The sequence below is a fragment of the Diabrotica undecimpunctata genome, chromosome 5, assembly GCF_040954645.1.
Source record: "Diabrotica undecimpunctata isolate CICGRU chromosome 5, icDiaUnde3, whole genome shotgun sequence".
Taxonomy (NCBI): domain Eukaryota; kingdom Metazoa; phylum Arthropoda; class Insecta; order Coleoptera; family Chrysomelidae; genus Diabrotica; species Diabrotica undecimpunctata.
In genome coordinates, this window is record NC_092807.1 from 34930428 (window position 1) to 34957772 (window position 27345).

General features: G+C 34.1%; 1 protein-coding gene across 2 annotated transcripts in view; it reads left to right on the forward strand.

Moving 5' to 3' along the window:
* LOC140440595 (uncharacterized) overlaps positions 1-25762 on the forward strand; it is a 79631-nt gene extending 53869 nt beyond the window's left edge. For both annotated transcript variants that reach the window (XM_072530971.1, XM_072530970.1), the window contains exons 4-5: positions 15048-15319; positions 25503-25762. In XM_072530971.1, coding sequence (XP_072387072.1) covers positions 15048-15319; positions 25503-25660 — 430 coding nt within the window. In that variant the 3' untranslated portion in view covers positions 25661-25762. The remainder of the gene's footprint in view (positions 1-15047; positions 15320-25502) is intronic.
* Positions 25763-27345: the final 1583 nt, after the last annotated feature.

Sequence of the window (27345 nt, forward strand, 5' to 3'; positions counted from 1 at the left end):
TGGGACCCAAAGAAACTTGATACTTATATCTGTAGTATGTAATTTATTTAGTTCTTCCTTTATTAGTAAAGCTAATGGATGCTGGGTGTATATTTTCTTGATTAGGTGTAGTGATGATATAGAATCTGTCAGGATTAACATTTTGTTTATCTTATTCGCATTTGCATGTAGTAATGCATGGTAGATTGCATAAAGCTCTCCTGTGAATACGGTTGCAGTATCTGGAATTTTATGTTTGAGAATCTCTGTGTTGTTAAGTATTGCCACCCGACTCCATTTTCAGTTTTAGACGCATCTGTGTAGTATACTGTGTAATCGGAATGAGAGTTAATTAGATCTCTAAAGTGTTGTATGATAAGATTGGGGTTAGTGCTATTTTTTTGGAATTGTAATAGACTACAATTGAGTATTGGAATTTTTACAATCCAAGGTGGACATGAAGATATATTTTTGGATTAATATAAGGGTGGAAATTGCTTCTAGTTAATTAGTTTCGTTGCATGATGGATTCTGCGGGAATATGAAAGATTGAAATTTGACGAGTCATTCATCATAGATATGTTTAAAATATTATTTATTGGAATTCTTTTATTTACATATGTATATTAGAAGCATAGTTTAGGGTTAACAGCTATCTACGAAGCTTTAGTGTGGGTTCACCTATTTCGGCTTATATGCTATTTATCGGAGTTGTTCTGTATGCCCCAATTATAATCCTTATGGAGGTGTTATGTAGGAACATCTTGGAACGAATTAAGGAGCTATATAACATGAGCAGTGTTTTACCATCAGCACCCCAAGTTTTTCAAGCTAGGTACTTTAACAAATTAAGGCCATTTCGACATAAAACAACTAACTGCTGAATATGACTTTTCCAATTTAACTGTTGATCAAATATCATTCCTAGGAATTTTATTTCGTTTGTATAGGAAAGATTTTGATTCTCAAGAGTGAGGATTGGTTTATCCTCGAAATGTTTCTTTGAAAATAGTATACATTTTGTTTTATTGGAACAACCACTAAAACCAGACCTTAGGGACCAATTTGCTAGTTTATTTAAGTGTTCTTGTAATATTGACGCCATATTATTAACGTTCTTGCCTTTGATGTAAAGAATCAGGTCATCAGCATATAGTCTTGCCAGGTTTCGTAATGATTTTTATTATATCATTTATTGCTACTAAAAATAAAGTAAGACTGATAATCGATCCTTGTGGGATTCCATTTAGTTGTACTCTAATATAAGATATAGCACCGTTTGCTCGGACTTGAAATGTTCTTTAAGTTAAAAAATGCTTATGTGGGCCAAAATGTTTCCTTGATATATCAGCTTTTTTAGAATGTTTAATATACGATGTTTCCATACTGTGTCAAATGCTTTAATTATGTCAAAGTTAATTGCCATACATTTTTGGTTATTTTTAAAAGCTTCGTGAGTAGCGTTTTCCAGATTGATAATGTTGTCGTTTGTAGATCTGCCTGGTCTAAATCCAGCTTGTTCGATGATAAGTTGATCATTGTGTTCCAAGGTCCACATTAATCTTTTGTTAACTATTTTGTCCATAAGTTTACATGAGGAACATGTTAATGAGATAGGACGATATGAATCTGGGTGTAATTTATCTTTATTTGCTTTGATAATCGGGATAAGGATGGTATTTTTCCAGATTTTTGGGAACGATTTTTTGTGACCAAATAATACTAAAAAGTTTGAGGAGAAACTCTTTTGCTACTATGGGAAGTTTTTTAATAAATTGTATTGGTATGTCATCTGGACCTGGTGATATGTCTTTCATGCTATTAAGTGTTTCTTGAAACTCCCCATAACTAAGGGGTGTATTGATTGGGTTGAAATTGTCAGAGATTGTAATAGTTTTTGCCTCCTCCTCTTGCTTGTAGGTTAGGAATTCGTTACTGTATATTTGGCTGGATGAGAATGTTTGATAGGTATCAGCTAGTTCATTTACTATATCCTGTGGGTCAGTTAGTAACGTTCTTTCTTTCTCCAGCGACCTCACATTGTTTATTCCGCCAGGGAACGGGTTTGTGTTTTTTATTAAGTTGAGATTTTGCTATGGCTATATTAGCGGTATCAAGTATAAGCTGATTGAAGCACGTTGAGCAGAATTGAAGCATTGAGAGAGAATACTTAGATTATGAAGCAGAAGAACAAGCAGGATTTCGTACGGGTCGATCCACTATTGACCACATTTTCTCCTTAACCCAGATAATAGAAAAAAAGATGGCAAGGCATCAAGAGGTTTATATGTTGTTCGTCGACCTACGGAAAGCCTACGACAGCGTTCCACTAAAGAAACTGTGGCAATCAATGGAAAGCACGAATATTAATATAGAATTAATAAAAGCCGTCAAAGTGCTATACAACCAACCAATAACAAAGATAAAAGCAGGGACACAAATAACAACAGGATTTATAACATCAAAAGGATTAAAGCAAAGATGTTGCTTGTCTCCCACTTTATTTAAAATATACCTCAAAAGTGCTTTAAAAAGATGGAAACAAAAATGCAGGACAATGGGGATACCGCTCACCAATACTATGGTATATACGCTTAACTTTGCAGACGATCAAGTAATAATGGCTCAAGATTATGACGATTTAAACTATATGGCACGAAAATTAATTGAAGAGTATGATATATGGGGTTTAGAAGTAAATAAAAAGAAAACCGAATACCTGTGCATTGGAGCAGAACAAAAAGATCTCATATTAGACGATAACACTACGATAAAGCACTGCTGTGACTACAAATACCTAGGTATCACTATTTCTCAAGGTGGAACATTAGACAACGCCATAAGAAAGAGAAATACGTCAGGGAGAAAAGCCATCACAATGTTAAACACCATTTTATGGGACCAATCCATCAGCAAAGAAAATAAAAAGAGGATATATAAGACTATAGTAAAAAATATCACTTTATACAGCTGTGAGGTATGGCCACTGAAAGAAAGAACACTGTCAACGCTGAAAGCGACGGAAATGTATTTTTGGAGAAGAGCCACAGGAAGATCTAGAAGAGAAAGGATTACCAACGAACGTATTAGACAAATAATGGGAATCAAACGAACAATCACAGATGACCTAACAACAAAACAACTTATCTGGTTCGGACACATACAAAGAATGGACGAACAACGAATGCCAAAAGAAATACTAAAATGGCAACCAGAAGGAAAGAGAAAACGAGGTAGACCGAGAAAAAGTTGGAGCGAAGGAATAAATAAAGAACTGAGAGAGAGGGCCATAGAAGAAGATCTATGGAACAACCGGTCTAAGTGGCGATTGGAAGTCGGAAAACGGCGGAGAACGTTATAAACCGACAAGTAGTAGTAGTAGTAAATTCAAATTAAAAACATTTATCGTATTTTACCCAAGTATTTAGTGGCTCAAAACATGTACATTTAAACACGCTGATGATGGAATATTAATTCCGAAAACGTTCTGTGATGTAGCCCGATAGGGTGTTTTGATTATATACTTTTTATAAAGGATTTATAAATAAATTTTTTCAATTACAACTATTATGATTGGTACTTAAAACTGTCAACAACATATGTTTATATATTTTTTCTGATATTCTAAACTTCACTAGACAGATCAGGATTTTTCGATGACATCTCGTAAATTCTACTTCTTCATTATTTCTTCTTTTCGTCAAGGGACTTTTTCTATATGAAATAAATTTCTATATGAAATAAATTTATTTCATATAGAAAAATAAAAATATATAAAAATAAAAATATATACGTCGCTAGCAATTTTAGACAAATCTGTAGAATAATATTAATATAGCATACTAAAACATTAGTATTAGATATAATATGTTGAATATCACTGTCTCACCCCAAACAGTTAAGGATAAAGCAGACCCAAGATAAAACCCTTCCGTATATTTTACGGCACGTTTAATATAAAAGAACACAAAGCCAACTGCGAATCTTTTGATATGAAATTAGCGATACATTTTTCAATTTGTAAACCCACTGAGAAGTATGAAGTTTATCTCTTAGGGCGAAAATTTATTTTCTAAAAGTTTTTTCATGCGAAAGTGACGGTCGTTGCCGTTTAGATATTTGACACTGCTCGTTTTAAAATGATTAATGTTTAATAAGAACCAAATTGGGCGTAAACCGAAAGTAATGGGCTAAATCACCTGATTTTTTAAATGTCAAAATTTACTTTACTTCATTTTATTCAAAATGATTAATAGGGTTAGAATACTTTTAAAAGTGTGTAGGCCTTTAAATTCAAAGAATATTAAGTAACCGTTTAATTAATTTTTGACATAAAACATACAACTCTAGGAATTTCCACCTACCTTAAGTGAGAGCCGCTACCAGAGAGCAATTAAGAATGGCAATTAGAATGGAAGGAACGTACAAACAAGGCACAGTGGACCAAAAATCTAATACCCAAGGTGATAAAATGGTATCTATATAACGAGTAAATTTATATTTTAAGCAGCTCCTGACCAATCATGTATCTTTTAGGTCTTACACGTATCGTATTCTAAAAACCAGCGATGACAATTTTATAGCTTGCAACGTAGGAGATGACGTGAAGCATGGTTTAGACGTTGGAAGCATCTTTAGACGTAACAAAGAATGCGGTCAAAGCTAGGAGAGATATCCCTGACAACCTAATACGTATCTCTATGGAAAGCAGAGATAATTTTCTTCTTCTTCGGCTTTTCCCATTATGAGTTCGCCGTTTTCGTCCTCCACAGCACTCTATTCTCTTAGTCACCTTCTCTGAGGTCTCTATCTATCATAGCATTTTAGACGTATGTTTTCCATCTTGTAGCAGGTCTTCCTCTCCGTCTTCTTCCCGGCGGGTCCCAGTTTAATATTCTTTGCGGCCACCTATGCTCTGGCATTCTTTGTACATGCCCGTACCACTGCAGGGCTCTGTTTTCCAACTTTTTTGTAATTGAGCATTTTACTTCCATTCTGTTCCATATTTCCTCCGTTCTTATTCTATCCGCTCTTGTGATTTGTAGACATCTTCTCATAAAGTCCAGTTCAACTGTTCTTATTTTATTTCGTATTGTTGTTGTCATTGGTCATACTTCCGCTCCATATAGGGTAATATTCATCACTGTGCTTTGAAAGATCCTCTTTTTGTTTTCTTTGGTTAGAGTTTTGTTCCATATCACTCCATGAAGTGCTTTTGTGGCTTGTTTTCTCCGTACTATTTTCATTTCTCTATCTTTCATACAAGTACCATCTCGGCTAATCATTAACCCTAAATACTTAAAAGCCTTACAACTCTTAATAGTCTCTTCTTCTAAACTTAAGTTCAAATCTGCAACCTCGGGTCCAATACATAAGTATTCGGTCTTGCACATATTTATCTTGAGTCCTCAAAGTTCATATTCTTCCTTTAATTTTCTTATCATATATTCCATATCCTCCCTGTCTTGTGCAAAAACGACTTGATCATCTGCGAAAAGTAGTGACTGTAATATATTCCCTTGTACTGGTATGCCCATTGTTCCGCATTTTCTATAGGTACCATCTTTTCAAAGCCTGATCTATATATATATATATATATATATATATATATATATATATATATATATATATATATATATATATATATATATATATTTAAAAAGTGTAGGTGAGAGACCACATCCCTGTTTGAGGCCTTTTGTTGCGGTGATTGTTTTTTTTATTTCATTACCTAACTTTATTTGCACTTCTTGTGTTTCTTTATACAGTCTTTGTGTTATATTCAACCATTTCTCTCTAACGCGCATTCTTCTCATTGCTTCCCATAGTTGTTTCCTGGGCACGCTATCGTATGCTTTCTCTAAGTCGATAAAGGTCATATGTGTTTCAATGTTTTTTTCTTTGTTCTTTTCAATCACCTGTCTTATAATGAATATATTATCTAAACATGATCTGGCTTTTCGGAATCCGGCTTGTTCTTCGCTATAATGGTCCATGTGTTGTTCTAGTTTTTCTTTTATAACTGATGAAAAGATTTTTGCTATTGAAGGCATTACACTGATCCCTCTGTAGTTATTTGGTGACCTTTTGTCACCTTTTTTGAAAATGGAGGACATATATGATAAATTCCACTCATCGGGAATCTTCTCTCCTGCTTCGATTTTATTGAACAACATTCGTATAAAGGATACTATCCTTGCGCCTTCATATTTCATCAGTTCCATTTTTATGTTCCCTGGTCCTGGTGCTTTATTGTTTTTGGATTTCTTTAGTGCTTTATTTATATCTTCCTCTGTGATTTCTGCTTCCTCAGTTATTATTGTCACAGGGTCGTATGAGATATACTCCGGCCTATTCTCCTGCAATAATTTTGTGTAATGCTTTGTCCACTCTTTTGATGTAATTATCTGTATGGTATTTTTACTTCGTTTATTACTTCTGATGTTTTTTATTTTTTTCCATGCTTCCATTGATCTGTAATACCCTATCGTGTTGTCTATGTCTCTGCACATTCTCTCCCAGTATTCGTTTTTCTCGAGCTTTATTATTTGTTTAACTTGTTGTCTGAGGGTAACATATTCTCCCCGTGTTCCTGAGGTTCTGTCGTTTAGCCATTTATGAAATGCACTTTTTTTTCTTTTAATCATCTCTTCTAAGTCGTCGCTTTATTTCTCCAAATATGTATTCTTATGTTGTTCAATACCCAGCACTTCGTTTGCCGCATTGTTTATTTTTTCCTTTAGGTGTTGATACATTTCTGTTGGGGTCCATTCTTCGTTCATCTGTAGCATATTCTGTAGCCTATTCTGATATAGTGTTCGAGTACTAAATTGTTGTAGAAGTTCTTCTTTATACCTCGTATTTGCGATTTTTTGCATCTCCTCATTTTCTGGATATTGTGTTTTTGTCGTCTTCCCGTGTATATGAATTTTCCTAGCACTAATCGGTGGTTACTTGCACATTCTGCTTGCCTGTATACTCTTACATCTTGTATTATTGTTTTGCTGGCTTTTCTTACTATTATTAAATCAATAATTGATCTTTGGTTTCTACTAGGTCCTTCCCACGTGTATCTATGTATGTTTTTATGCTAGAATCTTTTGTTGGTTATGGCTAAATCGTATTCTCGACATATTTCGATTAGCCGACTTCCATTGTCGTTTCTAATTTCGTCTTCTCCGAATCGTCCCACTATATCTTCATCATCTTTCCTATGTGGCTGTTAAAATCTCCAATTAGTAGAATATCTTCTTTTTCCTTTGTCCTGTCTAATACATCTTTTAGTGCGTTGAAAAAATCTTCCTTTTCCCTTATGGTCCTTGTATATTCCACGTTTCTATTCTTATAGTCCTTTTTCTTCGCCAAGTCGTATATCCTTGTTTCCGTCCAAAATCCGAGGCTGTGTTGGATTGGTTTTTGCATAATGACTTTTTCCGAGTGTCGGGTAGCAGGCCCGGCGCCTCAACCCCCTATTCTTCGGAGGACTATCTTCCTATTCGTTAATCAAAAATCATTTCCATATTTAATCTAGGGTCGTTATCGGTAAATCCATCCAGGGTACTGGGAGAGAAAAGGTAGGTTTGGATATGGACTGAGGGTAGGACAATGGTTTCCCCTGTATGGTATTAGGAGATAAACCAAGGCTCGCGTGGGCAGGGGCGCATCCCTGAAGTAGATCTGTCACTTATCGGGATCATAGATGAGTATCTACCCGCTACCACCCGCAGAGATAATTTTAAAGCAAAAATTTCAAAACAAAAATTATAAAAAAACAAGTCTATGATAAAGAAAGAAATTAAGACAGGATGAGAGTGAACTGGGTCAATGCACCTTCACTTAAAATACCACCGGCTATTATTATCAATAGACACATGATTTTAATGACTGAGATTATTATTATTACTGATATTATTTTATCTGATTTTCCGATTCTTTTTGATTATAGGCTGATACTACTAACATTGATATCATTCTACAGGAAATCCTATGGGCTTTTTGCTTAGTGTCACAGACTCAAAGAACACTTAAACTTCATTAAGATTTTTCATATATCTCTTTTCCCTGGTTCCTTACCGCTCCTAGATAAGAACCGTCACCTTTTACGACCAATCTAGCCACATTATTATTATTACTCAGATATAGCCATTCGGCTTACACTTCCTCTAAGGGGAAAATTCACTCATCCCAGATACCCACTGTATCAAAATAATTGAGCTCTGGTGGAACTCTTTCCATGTTATCGAGTCCTAGGTGACTTGATAAGTCGGTGTATCTCCCAAAAAAATTCATACGTATTTGGATGTTGAGAGAAGCATAGCTTTCTGTATGGTCTTATATAGATGTTGATTAAGATCCAGCTTTTATATGTTTTCTGGGAGGTTTTTCGGAATGACTCCAGTAGTAGAAAGAATCATAGGTATCGTCTGGATACTTTCCATTCTTTATTGTCTGCTGATTTGTATTTCCAGATCTTTGTACTTGACGATCTTTTCGTTATATTGAGCACACAGATTACTGTTGTTAGGTATCGTCACATCGATTAGTGTTATTTATACCTTAATCAACCATGAAAGTTTATCGTCTATGCTTCGCCTAGCTCAGTATCTCAAGTGTGAGTTCGTCTTGTCTTAAACTAGGAATCAAACCTGAACCCTTAGCTGATAGCAAATAAAACAATTTTTAACTAATCATATTTATTAAAAACAGGAAACAATTAACCTTGCCAATGCTTAACAATGAACATAGTGAGGATGATACTTAAGGCAACGATGGCATTAATGGGCTGCTTGTGTGTCCTCCCAATTAGACGGTTAGGTCCTCCTGAGAGCTGCAGCTATTCTGTGTGTGTGTGTGTGGCCTCCCAACTAAGTGGTTAGGTTCTCCAATAGATTCGATAAATTTTCATAATACGGTCAGTAAAATGATACGGCCAATTAAAATAGCCAATAAACCGTGAATATGGTCGATAAATACAGCCAATAAACCAAAATATCAGAAACAGCTTGTATTAGAGACACATCAAAAAGGGTTTAATTTCCTTGTTATTTTACAAAATTACAACTAAACAAATAGCGGATGGCAAGGATAAAATGAAATATAATTATTATTACTTAGTTTATAGTTGAGCCGCTGAAAAGATGGAATGATCATGTGAATGGCACGCACTCTTAAATATTCCTCTTCCTATGTTACCGCTTTTCCCACGTTTACACCGCTCAACAAAAACGAACTAACAATGTTGCTATAATATATTTATACCGTTTTTTAGAGGTTATTGATTTACATTAATTTTAAACATTTTCACAAAATTCACCAGCCAGCGAAAGTAAAACACAAATCATAACACATAAAACATTTAAGTTATAGTATCATGACACAAATAATGACGGTGTAAACAGTTTCCCATAAGGTCTAGTTTCGAGCGCCTGTCGATGCTTGCATTAAGTTATCATGCGACCTTGGATTCCATGTTTTAAGCGGCCAGGGTATAGATCCCTAAATGCATATATTCGAAAAACGTGCTTTCGAAAGAAGTGGGGTTACGAATATTGAAAATGCTGTTAGAATTATATAATAAAGATTACAATGAAAATACTCACCCCAAGAGAATATTGCACCAAGAGAATGACTCACCATTAAAGGTGATTGACAGATAGTAGGAAGGAACTGCATGAAGTTAGCACAGATGTTATAGGATATTCCTATATGATGAAATTAGCTTTTCTGTCAACACAGAATAGAATATTTAGTCTACCGGACAGAAAGAGAGGGCGGATATTTATTCTACGGGACAGAAAAGAAGAGAAAAGAAAGACAGAGGGCGCCAACTACTTTATGAAGAAAAAAATAGTAAAAACGAAGCTGGAGGTTAAGGAAATAATAAATTAATAAAGAAATTAACATAAAATAATTATTTAAATATAAATTAATAAAGATGTGACGTTTATAACGTTACAATTTCACTATCGATAAAAACAAACTCTTATGTGATCTTCATGGATTTTTTAAGAATTGTATTTGAATGTTGTCTACAAAACAAATCAACTGCATTCTTGATTTGACTGACTCTGTAGTGCGACTTCAATAGATTTGTATTTTCTGTGCCTTCAGTTACGTATTAACCCAATATTTTAAGAATTTTTCGTTCATTTATAATAGTTTTTTTCATATTAGCCATTAGAATATTAGTAGTAGGCGTATTATCCAAGCCTGTACCCTCTCGAACTGCCAGGAACACATTGAACATGTCATGCTTCCTTTCGAATTCTTCCATGACGGAACATCTATCTGCCATTTATTTTTCTTAAGCCCTTCGTATTTTTTTATTTTAATTTTTATTGTTCCTGTTTGTATTCTTCTGCCTTGTCGTCTTTGTTCCTGTTTATAATTGATCTATTTTGTTGTAAAATAAGTTATTTACCTGAAAATTTTGTGTTTAAGTTTCCAATAAGACTAACGAATAACCTGAATGTGATTACTTCAAAAATATGATAATTAATAGTTACAATTTAGAGAAATATTTTAGATTAAGTTGTTTTGTTTGTATTTCGATCGCAACTGATAATTGCAGAAATGTGCAGGTTAAAAGACATTGCTAAAAATATTAAAATAAGTTAGCCATATGCCGAAGATAAATGAGAATGAGAACTATATGCCAATCAGCCGATTAAACTACATCTATAAAATGTTTACCCGAATAATTACGACAAGACTAGAGAAAAAGTTAGATTTCTACCAGCCCCGAGAACAAGCTGGCTTTCACTCAAAATTCGGAACAAACGATCACCTGCAAACAGTAAAAACCTTAATAGAAAAGTCGCTAGAATATAACAGACCACTGGTACTTATCTTCGTAGACTTTCACAAAGCCTTCGACACTGTGTAATTAGACAGCATTATAATCTGAACAATAGTAGAATAGATTACCGGCTCCCAAAGGTAGTACAAACATTATACCAAAACGCCACAATGCGTGTAAAACTACATGATACCACCAGAGAAATTCATATCAAGCAAGGTGTGAGACAGGGCGACACTCTCTCACCTAAATTATTTATAACGGTCCTCGAATATGCCTTTAAAATGCCAAAGTGGGAAAATAGAGGAATGAAATTATATGGAGAAATGCTCAATCATCTGCGTTTTGCCGACGACAAAGTACTTATTACCGAAGTTCTGGGTGAAGCACAACAAATGGTACAGGAATTAGAAAACGTATCTTCAACAATAGGTCTAAAAATGAACATCAGTAAGACCAAATTTATGACAAATTTAGTTCCCAGCGAACACCTTATCATCCAAAATCAAGTGGTAGAATTGACAGAAAAGTACATATATCTTGTTCATGAAATCAGAATAGGCAAGGACAACCAGACCTGCGAATTTCAACGACCAATTACACTTGCTTGAGCGGCGTATGGTTCACTAAGAGACATCTTTAAGAGCAACATCCCGATTGCTATGAAACGGAAGACATTTGACCAATACGTTCTTCCTATTATGACATACAGAGCAGAAACTCTCACGCTCACAAAAACAACAGCACTAAAAATGCGAGTGGCACAAAGGCGCATGGAAAGATCAATTCTCGGCGTGATAAAAAAAGACAAAATAAGGAATCAAGACTTAAGGAAAAGAACAGGTATCAGTGATGTCGTCGAACGTATAGCCAAGCTGAAATGGAATTGGGCAGGTCACATAGCGAGACTGAAAGACACAAGATGGACCAGAAAAGAGAAGACAAACGCAGCAGAGGACGACCACCAACACGCTGGATGGACGACATTGGGCGAATATCCAAGAAATGGCAACAAGAAGCACAGAACCGTGAAGAGTGGCGAAAAATGGGAGAGACCTATCTCCAGCCGTGGACAGAAGAGGTTGCATGATGATTTCAAACATAGGGGAGAGGGGGGCAAGTTGTTACATAATTGATTCTATTATTTATTTGGGCAATAGTAGATCTTTTATATGAAAACTAAAATCGGATTAAGGTAGTTGATACATTTACACAAATAATGTTAATTTTAATTTATTTAAAAAATCATATTTAACATTTTGTTATTATCAATTTAACTCAACTTGTTAATTGTAACAACATACCCCACTATGAGGCAAATTGTTACAGTCCATGGGGTAAGATGTTACAATAGAAAAAAAAATTCTAAAAACTTCCCACAACATTATTTAGTGGTCACAGAAAGAACCCTTGCTTAGCTACAAAAAATATTATAAACATAACACAAAATGAAATAAAATAAAAAATGAAAATCTGAACAAACCTGTTTACAAGAATGTTAAACTAGTCACTATCGGACGAGCAGTGAATATAAATATAAAAATCATCGTCTTTTCCACAAGCAATATGTGCCCACTTTTGACACACAATGCACCGAATCCATTCTTCGTTTTTGGACTTCGAAAATGGAGCTAAACATACCAGACACGTCGATTCCTCATCCTCTTCCGAACTTTCAGAATCTGATTTTTTGAAGGTGTTTTTGGTAATGACGGTCCGTTTCTTACATTTTTTAACAGTAGTTTTTACCTTGTTTCTTGATTCACCTGATATGTTTCTTTTGGTTACCCCCACATTTTTTTTTCTTTGTCTTGCCTTTTCTTCCTCCTCCAAAGCTGATTTAATGGGAGTATCAGTCAAGAAGAACAGCGGAAGTTGTTTTCTTCCGACCCCCTTTGGATTTCCTTGGCATTGCTTTTGGATAAGACTTCAACTCCTGGGGCGTTATATGAGTAAGTGAATCGACAGGTTCATTTATCGCCAAGTTAAAATCTGTGCTTGTAGAAGGTTGCTGTTGGGAAGGAGTTCTATGTGTTTCGGTGCCAATAGGTGCCGGATCTATGACTACTGTTGCGTTTATATTTTCTGTTATTGGCCTATTTGTTACCTCTGCGGGCAAGAATTCATCATCTTGAAAAATTTCTCTGTTGTATGGCCAAATTCCTGTCACACTAAATCCTTTTTGTATATTGAGAGGTGTAACAGCAAGAGGAAATAAATCTTTAAGAACGATAGGTATATCGTAAATGTTCATTACTTTACCGGGATTAGATCTTAACCATGCATCTGCAGCACTATTAAAATATCTTTTAAGTGGGCCAAATACCGTCCTATCAAGCAACTGCAACTTGTGTGATGTATGTGGCGGGAAACTTAAAAGAACCACTCCATTTTCTTTGCAAAAATTCAACACCGGAATAGACAAATGAGACTCGTGATTATCTAATACCATCAAAACGGGTTTCTCTTTGCTACATCGTACAAACTGGACGAAATGTTTCATAAACCACAAAAAGTTATCACATGTCATCCATCCAGAGGAATGAGACGCACCTACACAACCAGGAGGTCCATTGGCTACCATAACATCTTTGAATTTCTTTCTCGGAAATATTAAAAATGAAGTTACAAAATTTCCAGTTGCGTTGACAGCTAATGCCAAGGTAACAAGTTGACCTCTTTCTCCAGATGTGATAGCACCTACCTGCTTAGTTCCCCTTTTTGCAATGATTTTTGTAGGCCTTTGGACAGTTGTAAGTCCAGTTTCGTCCATATTGTACACTTCTTGGAGCTCAAATTTATATTTATCATAAACTTCGCCGAGATTGTTAAAAAACTGTGACACATTATGACGATTAAACGCGGTAGCTCGACCCATACTAGTAGCTTCAGGTGTCCGGACTGATAAAGTTCGATGCCTCTTCAAAAATCCATATAGCCAGTCTCTGGAAGCTATTTCATTAACCTTCCAATTTTCCGGAACAGATATTTGGTTGGCTGTTGCATATTGAAATGCAAATTTTCGCAAATCAGAAGCTGTAAGACCGTAATAAATTTTAGCAGAATGCTCAGTATATTCGGCAAGTTCCTCTTCTTCAGCATTGTTAAATATTTTTCTGGCCGTAGCGTAGCCGACTAAGTTCTTGTTACTGTTTTCAGCACCTAAGTTTGATTTTCTTTTCATATAGCGGTGCAATGTCATAAAATTAACTCCATAGCGAGTAGCAGCATCCCTAATTGACAAGTGTTCTTGTAAAACCGATTGCGCCGCCCTTTCAAATTGTTCGGTTGGAATAATACCCCTTGTGGTTTTCTTGGTATACGTTCGCACCATGTTAAGCTATCTGAAAACAACCAAAACAATTTCATGATAGAAAAATTTAATAAAACCTAATCTGTGTTTCTAACATGCTTTGCGAAAATAAATGTAGGTAGGTATGCTATTCATTACAAACAAATTACTATCTACAAAATATGTCTGATCATAATATTGGATTTTTAGTGAAATCATAAATTATGGTAACCATATTGTAACCATTGTAGGTATTTCGATATATTCTTACATTAACGTGTTCGGGGCAAGTTGTTACAGTAACAACCTGGCCCCAGATTATTGTAACAACTGGCCCCACGTGTACGAAATGAGGTTAAGTCAACGTTTTTTGGTAAATATTGAGAATCAATTACTAACAAGATAATGCCAATAACAAGAAATATATACGCTTCAAAACTATATAATACACATATTTATACTACTTACCAATTTCTCACAAATAAAAACAAAAGCCACCTGACAACGGTACAGTTTTAGACCCGAAACCACATTCTAAGCAATAACACTATGATGGATGTCTGGCATCTGATATCCGTTCACAGATGACGGGTCGGTTGACCCAACTTTCCATAAAATATCGGCAACTCATGATACTTGCTGCGTTTTAAAATAATTGTGTAACAACTTGCCCGTGTAACAACTTGCCCCCCTCCCCCCATAATTATTTAAGCAATAAAAAATTGTTAAAGAGTTTTGGGTTTTGAAAGTTAAATAACAACCCTATACACATTACGAAATGACAAAATGATTGTTCAGTAGTCGCCAAATGGGTGAAAAAGCATCGAACAAGTTTTTCTTCATAAATATAAAAGTATACTGTAGGGACAAAATAAAATACACGTTCTTTAAAAGTAGTGTACTTCCAAGAAACCCATCAAACCAAGTACGCTCTTATTTCAGAATTAACAATAAGTTTTGTTTATTTATTTATTACAGGTTAATTGAACTCTCTCAGATGTATTATAAACGAAAATCTGAACTATATAAGCAAGGCAAACTAAAACCACTAGAACTAAAGCCGAAAGCTGAATGGCAACCAAAATCCCTTCCTAGGATGGGATTCTTAGAAACAGAGAAGGAAGAAAGCAAAATTCAAAAAGCTATGAACTTAGTAAAAGAAAAACAAAAAGAACTATTTACTAAGTTAAAGTCAAGAAATTCAAAGTTACTAAGACGTAATCAGTTAGATAATCATGAAGATCAGACAGGTGAGTACTTTTTAAAATTTCTGGTAACTTGATAGAATTCTGTGATATATATTACAGGTTACAGGATTTTATACAACTTCTAGGAATAAATAAAAAGATTATTAGCTTATGTATTTACAACCTGAAAAGTGAGTGCCTACGAGTAGATATTTGGCACTTATTTCAAAATACAGTCCAAAATACAGTCCAAAATACAGTCCAAAATACAATTCAAAATACAACTAATATATAAGAATATTTTTCTTTCTTGTATTAGTTTTTCTTTACAATTGTTTAAATTTTATTTGTAAATCATGAATTCATAGTAAAAGCATGAAAAAATTCAAATTTATCTTTGAAAACAAACTGTGTAGTCTCAAAGGCGAAGCGTATTATATATTTTAAATAACGTTCTTTGACGTGTCTATTATCAGAAATTAGAGACAATTTTATAATATAATTTCACAATAAAGAATTTATTTGAAAAATACAATTGTTCTTCAAATGTATGTTTGTTTCTGTTAATTATGCAATCAATAATACACTCAAATAACCACTCACTGCTTCATTCATCATTTATCCTAACTTTTACATGCAATATACGATATGACTAAAAAATAGATTCTTAAAATATTTCCAAAGTTAAAATTAATTAGATTAATGTAAAGGATCTCCAAAGTAAGAACAGTATGTGTTGTTTATTAAAAATTATACAAAAGTGTAAAAATGTCTAATTATCTTTTAATATAAATGGATAGTCGGAGTTGTACAAAAACCGAGACAGAGGAGAACGGGGGAATGACGGTTACTTAAGGGAAAAGTACTGTGAATGATGAATGATGTGATATTTTATTGAGATTTGCAGTGAAATGTGTTCGTTTGTTAATTCATCATCATCATTTTGGCTTTACAACCCTGTGTGGGTCCTAGCCTCCCCAAGAATTTTTCTCCAGTCGTCCCTATCCATCGCCTTCCTCCGCCAAGCCCGTATTTCCATATTTCTCATGTCTTCATCGATGTTTCGTTTGTTAATTAGCTATGTTATATTCCAATTGGGTTTGTAAAGCATCAATGATTTCTTTTTGAAAACAGCTGATTGACCAGTATTACTCATGGTACAATGAATACACAAGGTATGATATTGCGCATGACATTTGACAGCTGGCCCAGGAGTGTGACGTAGTGTGACCGCTCGAACCACCTCGAACCCATTATTACAGCTTAACGTACACATTAATTTTGAAATTATGGTCAAAAAATGATCTAATTTTTTTTAAATGTTTTGTTTTGGTTATAATTGAATAAAAAATAGGTATAGGTAAATAGTAGTAGATTTGCTTATTCTGATTCACTGTCACTCACTTCCAAGCAGTTTTACTGAAATAAAAACAAAATAGATTACAATAAAGAAAAATCTGTTTTACAATTCAATATGGTATTTTAGATGACTTATAATGAAATTTAGTAAAATAAAAAATATACACATTACTAAAACCTGCCGATTAGTATATACAAAATTTACTTATCAAACAATATAATAATATGAAAATAAGACACAAATTAGTTCAAACGCAAAACACAATAAATATCGACTTCAGATGACTTTACACCGGCAAGACAGAAGGCTTGTATAAAAACAAAAGTTCAACAATAATATCGGTTATCAATGGTGACTATTGCAAATTAATTTATGAGATAATAAATATATTTTAAAGTAACTCAATGCTGACTGAGTCATCTATTTTATAATAAAAAAATAATTTAGATATATGCTTAATATAAATATAATATTATTATAATAAAAAATTACCAGTAAGGCGGGCCTGTGTCTGAGTCTTGTGTGTACTTGTGGTGTTTAGTTACTGTTTATTTATACTGTATAGTATATTTTTTGTAAAACTGAAAGTTTATATTTGACATTGTATATCTGGTTTTGTACCTTTTTCAAAGTGCGCTGTGCAATTGCTTGTTGCAATAGTGACAATGAAGATAAAATCTTTAGGTTTCATACATTTCCTAAAGATAGTATGACCAGAAAACTCTGGATTATATTTTGTTATAGATAGGATAATTTTAATCGTAATACTGCAAGAATTTGTTCTAAACATTTTAAAACTGAAGATTACCAAAGAAATCTACAACAGGAACTTTTAAATTACGTTTCTAAAAAGGGTCTAAAACTCAAACCTGGGGCAGTACCTAGTCTTTATTTACCTAAATCAAAATCGGCTACCCTTTTAACCAACTAAAAGAAACGCGTACAAAGAGCCGAACACAAGAGAGTCCAAAAAGAATGTTGAGCAGCTTCTTACTACTTCTAGGTCAACGACTTAAGTCTAAATCTTTAGTTTTATTAATTATTAGTCATGAAACCTTAAATGGTTCTTTCATATCGATTTGTTAAGTAAGAAACTAGCCTCAGTCTGCTATGCAATTTGCAATAAGAACTGTTTCGGAGGAAATCAATTTAGCATCTTCCAAAATAACATATTTTCTTTGTTAAATCATGTTATCATTATTAAAATATATAATGTTATCATTATTATAAACAATACCAAGATAATTTTATGTCTGAATATTACAAAAGATGTCATTTAAAATGTTGTGAAATAGTGTGTGACCTCACTACACTCATATTCTATGGCCAGCTAGCTCATTCGATATAAATAAAGTTGACTTTATCATTATTTATTTTGATTTTGTGTTTAGTTCAGTAGGTATATACGTACAAATTTTGTGTACCTTCATTACCACTTTTTTGTATCTTTTTAAACATCTGAAATATCGAACTCTGGAGTATAAGTTAATTAACCTGTACCTACGTGTAATAAAAGATAATTAAAACTTGTTTTATAAAGGAGATCTATGTTAACAAAATAACTGTACCAAAAATTAAAAAACTTAAATTAACTTCAAAATTTTATTTCTGATTAAATATTATAATAATATAATTTTATCATCTCTTTATAATTACTATAATTAAATTAGCCAAATTATATAAAAAAACTTAAATTTAAAAGTCTTTCCTATACAACTACATTCAAATGTTGCGGGAATAAGCGTTCTTGACTACGTCATGCGCGAAAACGGACCGATTTTTTAACATTACGTATCATACCTTGTGTATCTATTGTACCACGAGTATTACCCTATAATGTAGGGTAATGGCGGTCAGGGTATGGGGCAATGGCGGTCTTATATTAGAATAGCTCAATAAGAACAATTTTATATTAAATTTCCTTTATTATTACACATTAACACATGACAAATACCAATGAATATAGCAAATTATTCTAAATTTATTTTACCATGTATTAGCTTTTCAAACTAATTTTTCCCACAATGTCATGTTTATTGTTGAAACTCATGTCATTTACGTATGGGAAAGCAAATATGTGCCCTTTATTCCTATATGCACACATAAAGTTTACTAAAATAGAGTTCTTCCTCAGTTCAACCACTTCAGCCGAAAAATTATTCTTTCCTTTTAATTTAAAACTATCACAAAATCACCTACGTTAATTTGTTGCGGTAGTTCTTCGAAGCCAAACCCTTTAAGTAGATTATCTTTAAATTCACTGTCATCGAAGTGCACTGAGTCGCTGTCTCCAGACTCCTGATATAGATAGCTCTCATTTGAACAGTCCACCTCAGAACCAATTTGTACTCGTTATTTTAGTTTTAAACGATCTTCACGTTTTTCTTTGCATCTTCTGCAGAGTGCATCTTTCTGGCGTTACTTGGCCCTGCTTCAAAAAAATCAGGCAGCAGGGGTAACATATTGAAACGTTACCGCTTGTACACCATGAGATGGTGACATTGCAGCCACCTTCTCAGATACTAAACGAATCCAGAGATTTGTTAAGCAAGCATGGCAAGATTTGAGTATACTTTGTTTAAGAGCTCGGCAATCTTATAAACTGTAATCCTTTCGGTTGCTTTTCATGAAAAAATTAATTTCCCTGTTGGACCTTGAGAGATCCAAAGAAAACGACATCGAGTGGCTGTAGGAGTTGAGATGAATAGGCACAGCATTTTCTTTACAAGACTTATAAGCTTCTAGAGTGATTTGGCTACCATGGTTGTCTAAAATTAGTAAAACTTGTTCATTTAAAGAGACTCAGGTGGTCCATTCACTTCCAGAAGTAATGTAATTCGGTGTCTTGCATAAATAAAACAGTGGGAACATACGTCGCTGCAGCTTTGAATGCATAAATAACTGTAGTGGTGTATCCCCTTTCACCAGACGTTACAGCTCCCATTCTCTGTTGCCCTTTTGCTGCTAAACTTCTGTTGGTGTCTTGAACAGTGGTAATACCTGTTTCGTCCATATTATATAGAAGTTGATGGATATGAACTTAAATTTTTTCATTACGTTTTTAAAGTTTTTGAAAAATGTTTTTACCTCGGTCTTGTTAAAGATTTTTATTCGGTTAAGACTAGTTGCTTCAGGTTTCCGCACTGAAATGATGGACTTCGCCGTCAGAGATTTGACCCCAAAAAATCATACGAACAAGCTGAATGTTGTCGAGAATATCAATTTTGGGATCCCATAAAAGTTGCAAAAAGTTTACTACTTTTACACTCAGGCTTCCTCCTAAAACTCCCCTTGTAGAGCGGTAAAAACTCAAAAAAATCGATTTACCAAGAACCTGTTCGCTGTAGAAAAACTTACTTGTTGAACGTGTGTGATGTCGTAGCATCTTAAATATACAGAACAATAGTAAAGTAACCATATAAAACTTAAAAAAAAATTCAGGTTAAAATATTTTAAAATCATGGGGTAATGGCAGTTTCCCGTGGGTTATACCAGTCAAAGATTGCCAATACCCCATTGCAAGTCAGCCACATTTACATTAGATTATTTTGAGAAGACATATTTTTTGTCAACTTTCAATGTGAATTTGCATAAGTTATAAAACCTTAACTTTAATGTACCGAAATCCGAAATTAAAACACTGTGCACAAATATATGATTGCTTATTTATATGCCTGTAAAAATTAAAACGCACAGACAACAAATATCGACTTAACTACTGCGACAACAAAAACCAGCTGGCATGTGCTTAGTTGCATCCAAGGTACTTGGACAACCGGCCACTATGTGGAAGCACGCCACTGGAGGCTAAATTAAAAAAAAAAAACAAAGTAAGTATTCCGGTGAGTGTCGTTAACTGATGACCGGCATTCCCCCATTCTTCCCTCCGCCTATTCAGCAATATGGAGATTTCAAATGTGATACTTGCATTGTTGCCAAATTTACCATTTTTCCAATACCATTAGTCACTTTGTTTTTTTTTAAATACAACACTCTGTATATTTTATTTTTATTGAAATCCTTACTTCTATACGAGTTCACCATATGTAACACTTGCTGTTTTACCTAGTCATGAAGGTCTTAAATAAATCAAACTTCTCAGTATCAAAAATAGTTTTGAAGTAATTCAAGTTCAGACATCAAAAACTAAATGTATGGTCGGGTATAGTGAGTACTCAGTCAATTGGACCGCTTTTTATACAAGAAAATTTAACAAGCGATAATTATGAAATTCTACGTAGAATTGAAATTGTACCTACTCTGAAAATTAAGGTCGGAGCCAATTTTAATGAGATTTTCTCAAAATTAAACATAGGATTTTTCAAGTGAATTATGTTTTTTGCATTAAATAATTTTGCTAACTTTTTGTAAAATAATTGTAAAAAAAATAAAACAGCTATAAAATCTTATAATGTGCTAAGTGCCATCACAAAAATATAAAATATTGGGGTAAGTAATAATGAAAAACTCAAAACATGTAGGTTCTAAGGAGTATTGGGATTAAATAGGTCTTCATAAAATTTTCCATTTTCTTTCTTCAAATAGGGAACCATTGCCACTAAGTTTTGTTTTTTTCTTCAGAAATTCTACTCTGGCGGGTCAAGTTAGGAAGAGTAATTTCTGCAATAGTTTTAATTGTAACATTTCTCTTTAAAACCTTTGTTGATTTCCAAGTTTCCAGTTCATTTAGAGTTTCTCGTATTTTAACTAATCCCGGATTTTGTCGGTTAATGTTGATCCATTGAACTTTTGAAATTTGAAGCTTGGATGTACTGATTGAACTTTCAGAAGCAACTTTAAAATCGAAGAAGTCCCCACGGTTCATTAATGTAACAAGAAATGGTGTTTTCAAAGCTGTTGTCATCATTCTTACCAAATCCATAGGTAGGTACGCCACACTTCTCTTAAAAGCTTTTTTCGCTTTTCAATTTTGGCGAAATCCCTGTCGTAACTCATAAATGAATGACCTGATACTAGATACTTGTGATTTATGTATCTCATTAAAATACCCCTTGGAAACTAAATAAATCCATAAAAACAATAATATTTTATTTTTATTTTGTGCGGCACAGTTGTCGCTTCAAATTGTTACTTTTCGTTTCTGTGTCCATATATTAGTGAATGCTTTCAACACACACGACGCAATTTCATTCCCTCTACGTCGTGTTATACCCTCATGCCACAAAAGCATGAAATCAGTGTTATTGTCCCCTAGGTGAACACAAAGGTTGTAGTTGGAAAGCTGTCGCATATAATACATTTGACTATGAGTTAGAGTTGGCAATGATAAGACCTGCTGTAGATCGATAAAAACTGTCATGGTGTCACTCGCGGGTTGCTGACAATTTTGATGGTCTTTTCTCATTGCTTCTACAGCTTCTTCAGCTTTTCAGTGGTGAAGTTCTAACTTAAATTGATCATCTTTCTGTGTGGGATCTTTTGTTTGCATGTGCAGTAAATCACAGGTAGCACATGTATCTGTTCTAGGCTGACAAAAGCTTACATTGGGAAAATTCTTTTTGAAAATTTGAAAGTAAAAACGATAGCTTACTGCTGAATCATGATGAGCTTCCTCAAACGCTAAGTAAAGTCTATTTATATTGAAATCGGAGTTCAGATACTGTTTCTCGCTTTTTAAACGGTTGTAATGTCCCACGTCTCTGGGAAATTTATTTATGTGATCGATAACTAGTGCTCTATCTTCCGGCATGAACTTTCTAAACTGCAGTTTATTACCTTTCTTTTCCTTATAAACTGAATTTCCTTTTTTTTCAACTTAGCTAATGTCTCAATTTGTTTTGGAGTTATTCCAAACACCGCGCAAAATGTCTTCCTACATACCTATAAAACGTTGCCTTCTCCGTTGAGCAATGTGAAGGAAAGCGTAACCTGTCTCTTACTCTCTTCTGGTCTCTCATAATTTCCATGCGTTCTCCTCTTGATAGCACACACATGGATAAAATTCATAGCATACGTATTTTGCCGTACATTATCATTCAAACCATAAAATTCCTGAAAAAGCCTCAATTTTTGTTCATACTGTATCACTTTACACTTGAAGTTTCATTTGCACAATATCTAAAACAAAATTTCAGAATAACTACTGCCCAAAAATAAAAACAATATTCGACTAACCTTAATTTCAGAATAACTACTCCCCAAAAATAAAAATAATATTCGACTAAACTTATTTTCAGGAGGCTGCTTGACAGGAACTTTTTTATTATTTTTCTTTGTATAGTAATCTTTTCCAGCATTTCTTTTTTTCTGCCTTTCCTTTTGCTTATTGGCCTTTTTTAGAAGTAGCACCAGCATTCATTCTTATATGATTTTAAGATTATACAGAACGAGATAAACAATACCAACTTTACTACATATTACAACATCAAAATAGTACTGAAACTCTCATATTTATTGGCACTTACCACATTTTTTACAGGCGACGTTGTGGGGATTGACAAACACGCGCTCTGTTGATAATTTTTTAAGTAGGTACGTAATAATAACCCGGCGACTTAGCAAATTGCCACTGAAGCAAAAAAACATTTGGGCTCCCTGGCAACAGTTTTAAACGAAGACATGGAGACTGCAATAGTTACCCACATTCTGTATCTTGAATCCCGGTTTTTTGGCGTGACAAGAGCAGACTTATGCAAGCTAGCCTATAGCATTGCAGAGAAAATGAAGATTAATCATCCGTTCAATAAAGTGACCAAGATGGCTGGCAAAGGATGGTTGCATGGTTTTCGCCAACGAAATCCGCAATTATCATTACGTCTTCCAGAAGCTACGTCTCTTGCACGGGCCGAGGCATTCAATAAGCCTGAGGTAAATAAATTTTTTGATAAGTTAGAAGAAGTTGTTGAAGAACATAAAATTCAAAATACCATGATATTCAACATGGACGAATCAGCCTTGACCACCGTCCAAGTTCCGCCAAAAGTCTTTGCTCAGAAAGGAAAAAAACAAGTGGGCTCTATCACGAGCGCAGAAAGGGGTGTACACACAACAGTTGTAGTGTGCATGAGTTCTGGAGGAACTTACGTACCACCATCAATAATTTTCCCCCGAAAAAGATTTAACCCACTTGTATATGACGGCGCACCTGTAGGAATATTAAAATTGCATAATGAATCAGGATACATGACCGGAGATTTGTTCATAAGGTGGATGCAACATTTCATTGACCATGTCAGGCCGAATCCTGCGCAGAAAGCATTATTAATTTTAGACGGACACTCCAGCCATAAAAGCTACGAAGCTTTAGAATTAGCTAAACAGAATTCAGTGGTATTACTTTGCCTGCTGGTACACTGCACGCACCGCCTTTAGCCATTGGATGTAGCCTTTTTCGGACCACTCCATAAATATTATAATCAAGCTGTTACTCATTGGCTCAGAGAAAATCCTGGTCGTACAATAACCATATATCAAGTGTCCAGTCTCTTCCAGAAAGCATATGAGAAAACAGCAAATATTGAAATCGCAATAAATGGTTTTCGGGCCACAGGAATATCACCTATAAATCGTGACATTTTTCCGGAGTATGCATTTTTGCCTAGTGCAACTACATATGTGCCTGAGGATGTGCCTGGTTCTACTAATAAACCTAACATTGCTTCTACATCTTTACCTGCTGATGTTAATGTTCCTCACGCTGCAACTTACGATCATCATGATGTCCAAGAACCATCAGCATCTGGTTCTAAAGATGAATCTATTGAAGAAATCCTGATGGAATTGGCACCGGTACCTTAGAGTAATGTAAGAAAATCTACCAAACGTAAATCTGGTTAATACCAAGATGTATTAACCGAGAGCCCCTTCCTGAAATATCTCCGCGAAAAAGAAAATGAAAAAAAAAGCACAAGAAATAAAAAGCAGAAAAGGGGACGTCGTGAAAAGAAAAATAGTCAATGGTTTAAGTGATGGAAGACGCATTGTGAACAAAGATAGACATCAGTCGGAGAGAAAATGCAAGAGCAATATTGTGACCAGACCAATACTGAACAATATATCAAGTGATGAAGAAGAACACTTTAGTATTGATGTTGATGAACAAGAGGACTGCGCTTGCATTTACTGCAATGATACGTTTAGTAGGTTCAAATCTAATGAAGTTAAGATGTCAAATTTGCCAAAACTAGTCACATTCAGAATGTGCTGGACTTCCCAAAAAAAGCAAAACAATTTATTTGCGAACTTTGTATGAACTAAAATGTTTAATTTCAATTTTTTTTCGTCGTAAAAATAAAAATTTATAATTATTTTTGTATTAAACACTATTGTTTATGTGTATGCCATTTTGCCCGCACTGGGCGGGCAAAATGGTTTTTTGTTACATTTTGATTTTGATTTTTTTTTTTAAATAAATCTCTTTGTATGAGTGATTTTTTGTTACTTAGAATAGTAGAAAAATGACCTGGCTATCATTATACTTCAAAAGAAATGATTTATCTCTATTTATGTCTCTGATATATATGGAAAATAAACTAAGTATGCCATCTTGCCCGCCCTACCCCTAATAATTTCTAGAGACGCATGAAATGTAATAGACGCATTTTACCATCGTTTGGGATATTGTCAAATAACGGATGACATTTGAAACACTTGATGAGGTAGACATTAATTTAGCAATGTAGTACCTAATAAACTTTTATTTATAGTTTGAATAAAAAAAAATTAATGAGAGGATTAGGCGTTTCTAGGCGTTTGTTTTATCTTTTTAAGATGTTCCTAATATATCTGTTCCTATATAACTACATAAAATCGAAAATGTTGTATACGGTTGAACTGGTATTGAAGTGTAGATTTCGATAAAGGTACAATATATAGATTGTTGTAGGTACCTACATTTTTAGGTAATATAATGTTTGCCATTTTTAGGTAATATAGGAAAACCTTTTGCAACTTTTGACAAATTTTATCGGGATAAAACCCATAAAACAAGAAGCTCCATACTTCGTAAACCAGATGATGGTCAAAATGGGCCTAATAAAGGCATAATTGTTCAACCGCCTGGTACTTATGATGACGAAGAATAATAAGTTTTATTAAATTGACTTAAGGATACCATACTATTTATTATAACAAAAATACATTTAAGATGATACATTAAACATTAGCTATAACAAATGTCTTTGATTAATCTAGCTAGAGGTAATATTTCTCCTTCATTTTACAGAATAACATTCCTAACGTTTTTTATACTCCATGATTGTAACACAAATAAACTATTTTTCCTTTTCAGTTTAGATAAACGTGCCCCAAATTTTAAGTAGTTAAACCAAAACAAAGGTTGCATTGTATAGAATTACATTGTTTTAGGTATTTGTTCAGATATTGTGATTTCATGTATTTACTGCACTCTCTTGTATATATATGTACGTTTCGGTCGAATTATATAATGAAATCTGTCGACTGTTTCACCTCTTAATACATAGATGGCGCTTGGATTAAAAGAGACTCAATAATTTTACCTCTTTATAAAAAATTATAATATACGTACTACCTACTTAGGTACGTATATGCACAAAGCTGTATGCTGTATTTCAAAATTATAAATTATATAGGTACACTGCACCGCAAAATTAAAGGAAATTTCTGTAATTTCAAAAATATTATATAATAAAAAAAGTAAGAGGCTCTTATTTTTGGGAACATTCGTTTAGCATTACATGAATTATTTAGACACGGATATTAAAATTAGAATTATATTGAGAAAACCAGAAATAACCAAGAAACACAAATACCTATGTAAACAAAAATTTAATTACCAGAAAAAACAAAGACTTCCTTTTAATAGCGGGTTACCTCTGCTCTTATAATGCCATGACACCTCTTTTGCATACATAAATTCAATTTTCTAATTTGTGTGTGGGTGATTTGGTTCTATACTTTCAGTACTCTTAGTGTCAGCTCATTTTAGTCCGCTTGTAATAGTTGTAGAGCTCTTACGTGCCTTCGCTTATTATTTCACAAATGCTCCATAGCGTTTAAGCCTAAACTACTTGATGACCAATAAATCATGATAATTTCTACTTCGCGAAGATAATTTTGCACTATTCTTGCGATGTATGGACGAGTACTCTCATGCATTAATGGAAAATAAAATAAATTGACTCCAATAAAAGATGTAAACTGTATAACTTGAGTTTCTAGGGTATCACTACTTAAGGTACCCATGAACTGTCAAACCAAATCCCTAAATTCCCACCAACTCTGTGCGTGCCACTAAACTGATACGATCCAAGACCGTAATTTATTGAGCCACCACTAAAACTAACTATTCCAGTAATATCGCATTGAACATATCGCTATCCAGACAGAATTTGGATTTATTGGTGAATAATGTATTGGTCCTTCTTCTTCTTAAAGTTCCATCTCCTATCGGAGGTTGGATATCATAACGGCTATGGTCATGTATTGGTCCACTGATGATTTTTCCAATTTTCATGTTCTCACGTAAACTGAAGCATTTCGAGGATATGAAATAGGGAGGACCAGTTGCAGCTCTGTGTCCAGGTGATAGTGCGCCATATGTGTTCAGTTTGTGGCAGATGCTAGAGGGCAAGAAAATTCCACCGAGTTACATTAATTCTTAGAGAGAGTTGTACGACAATATGACAATATGACGAGAGAAGATCGAGAAGCCTTCGCAATTGTGATCGCCAACGTCGGATAATTCTGATATGGCACACGAAGAAGAAGAAGATAACGAGTTCAATAA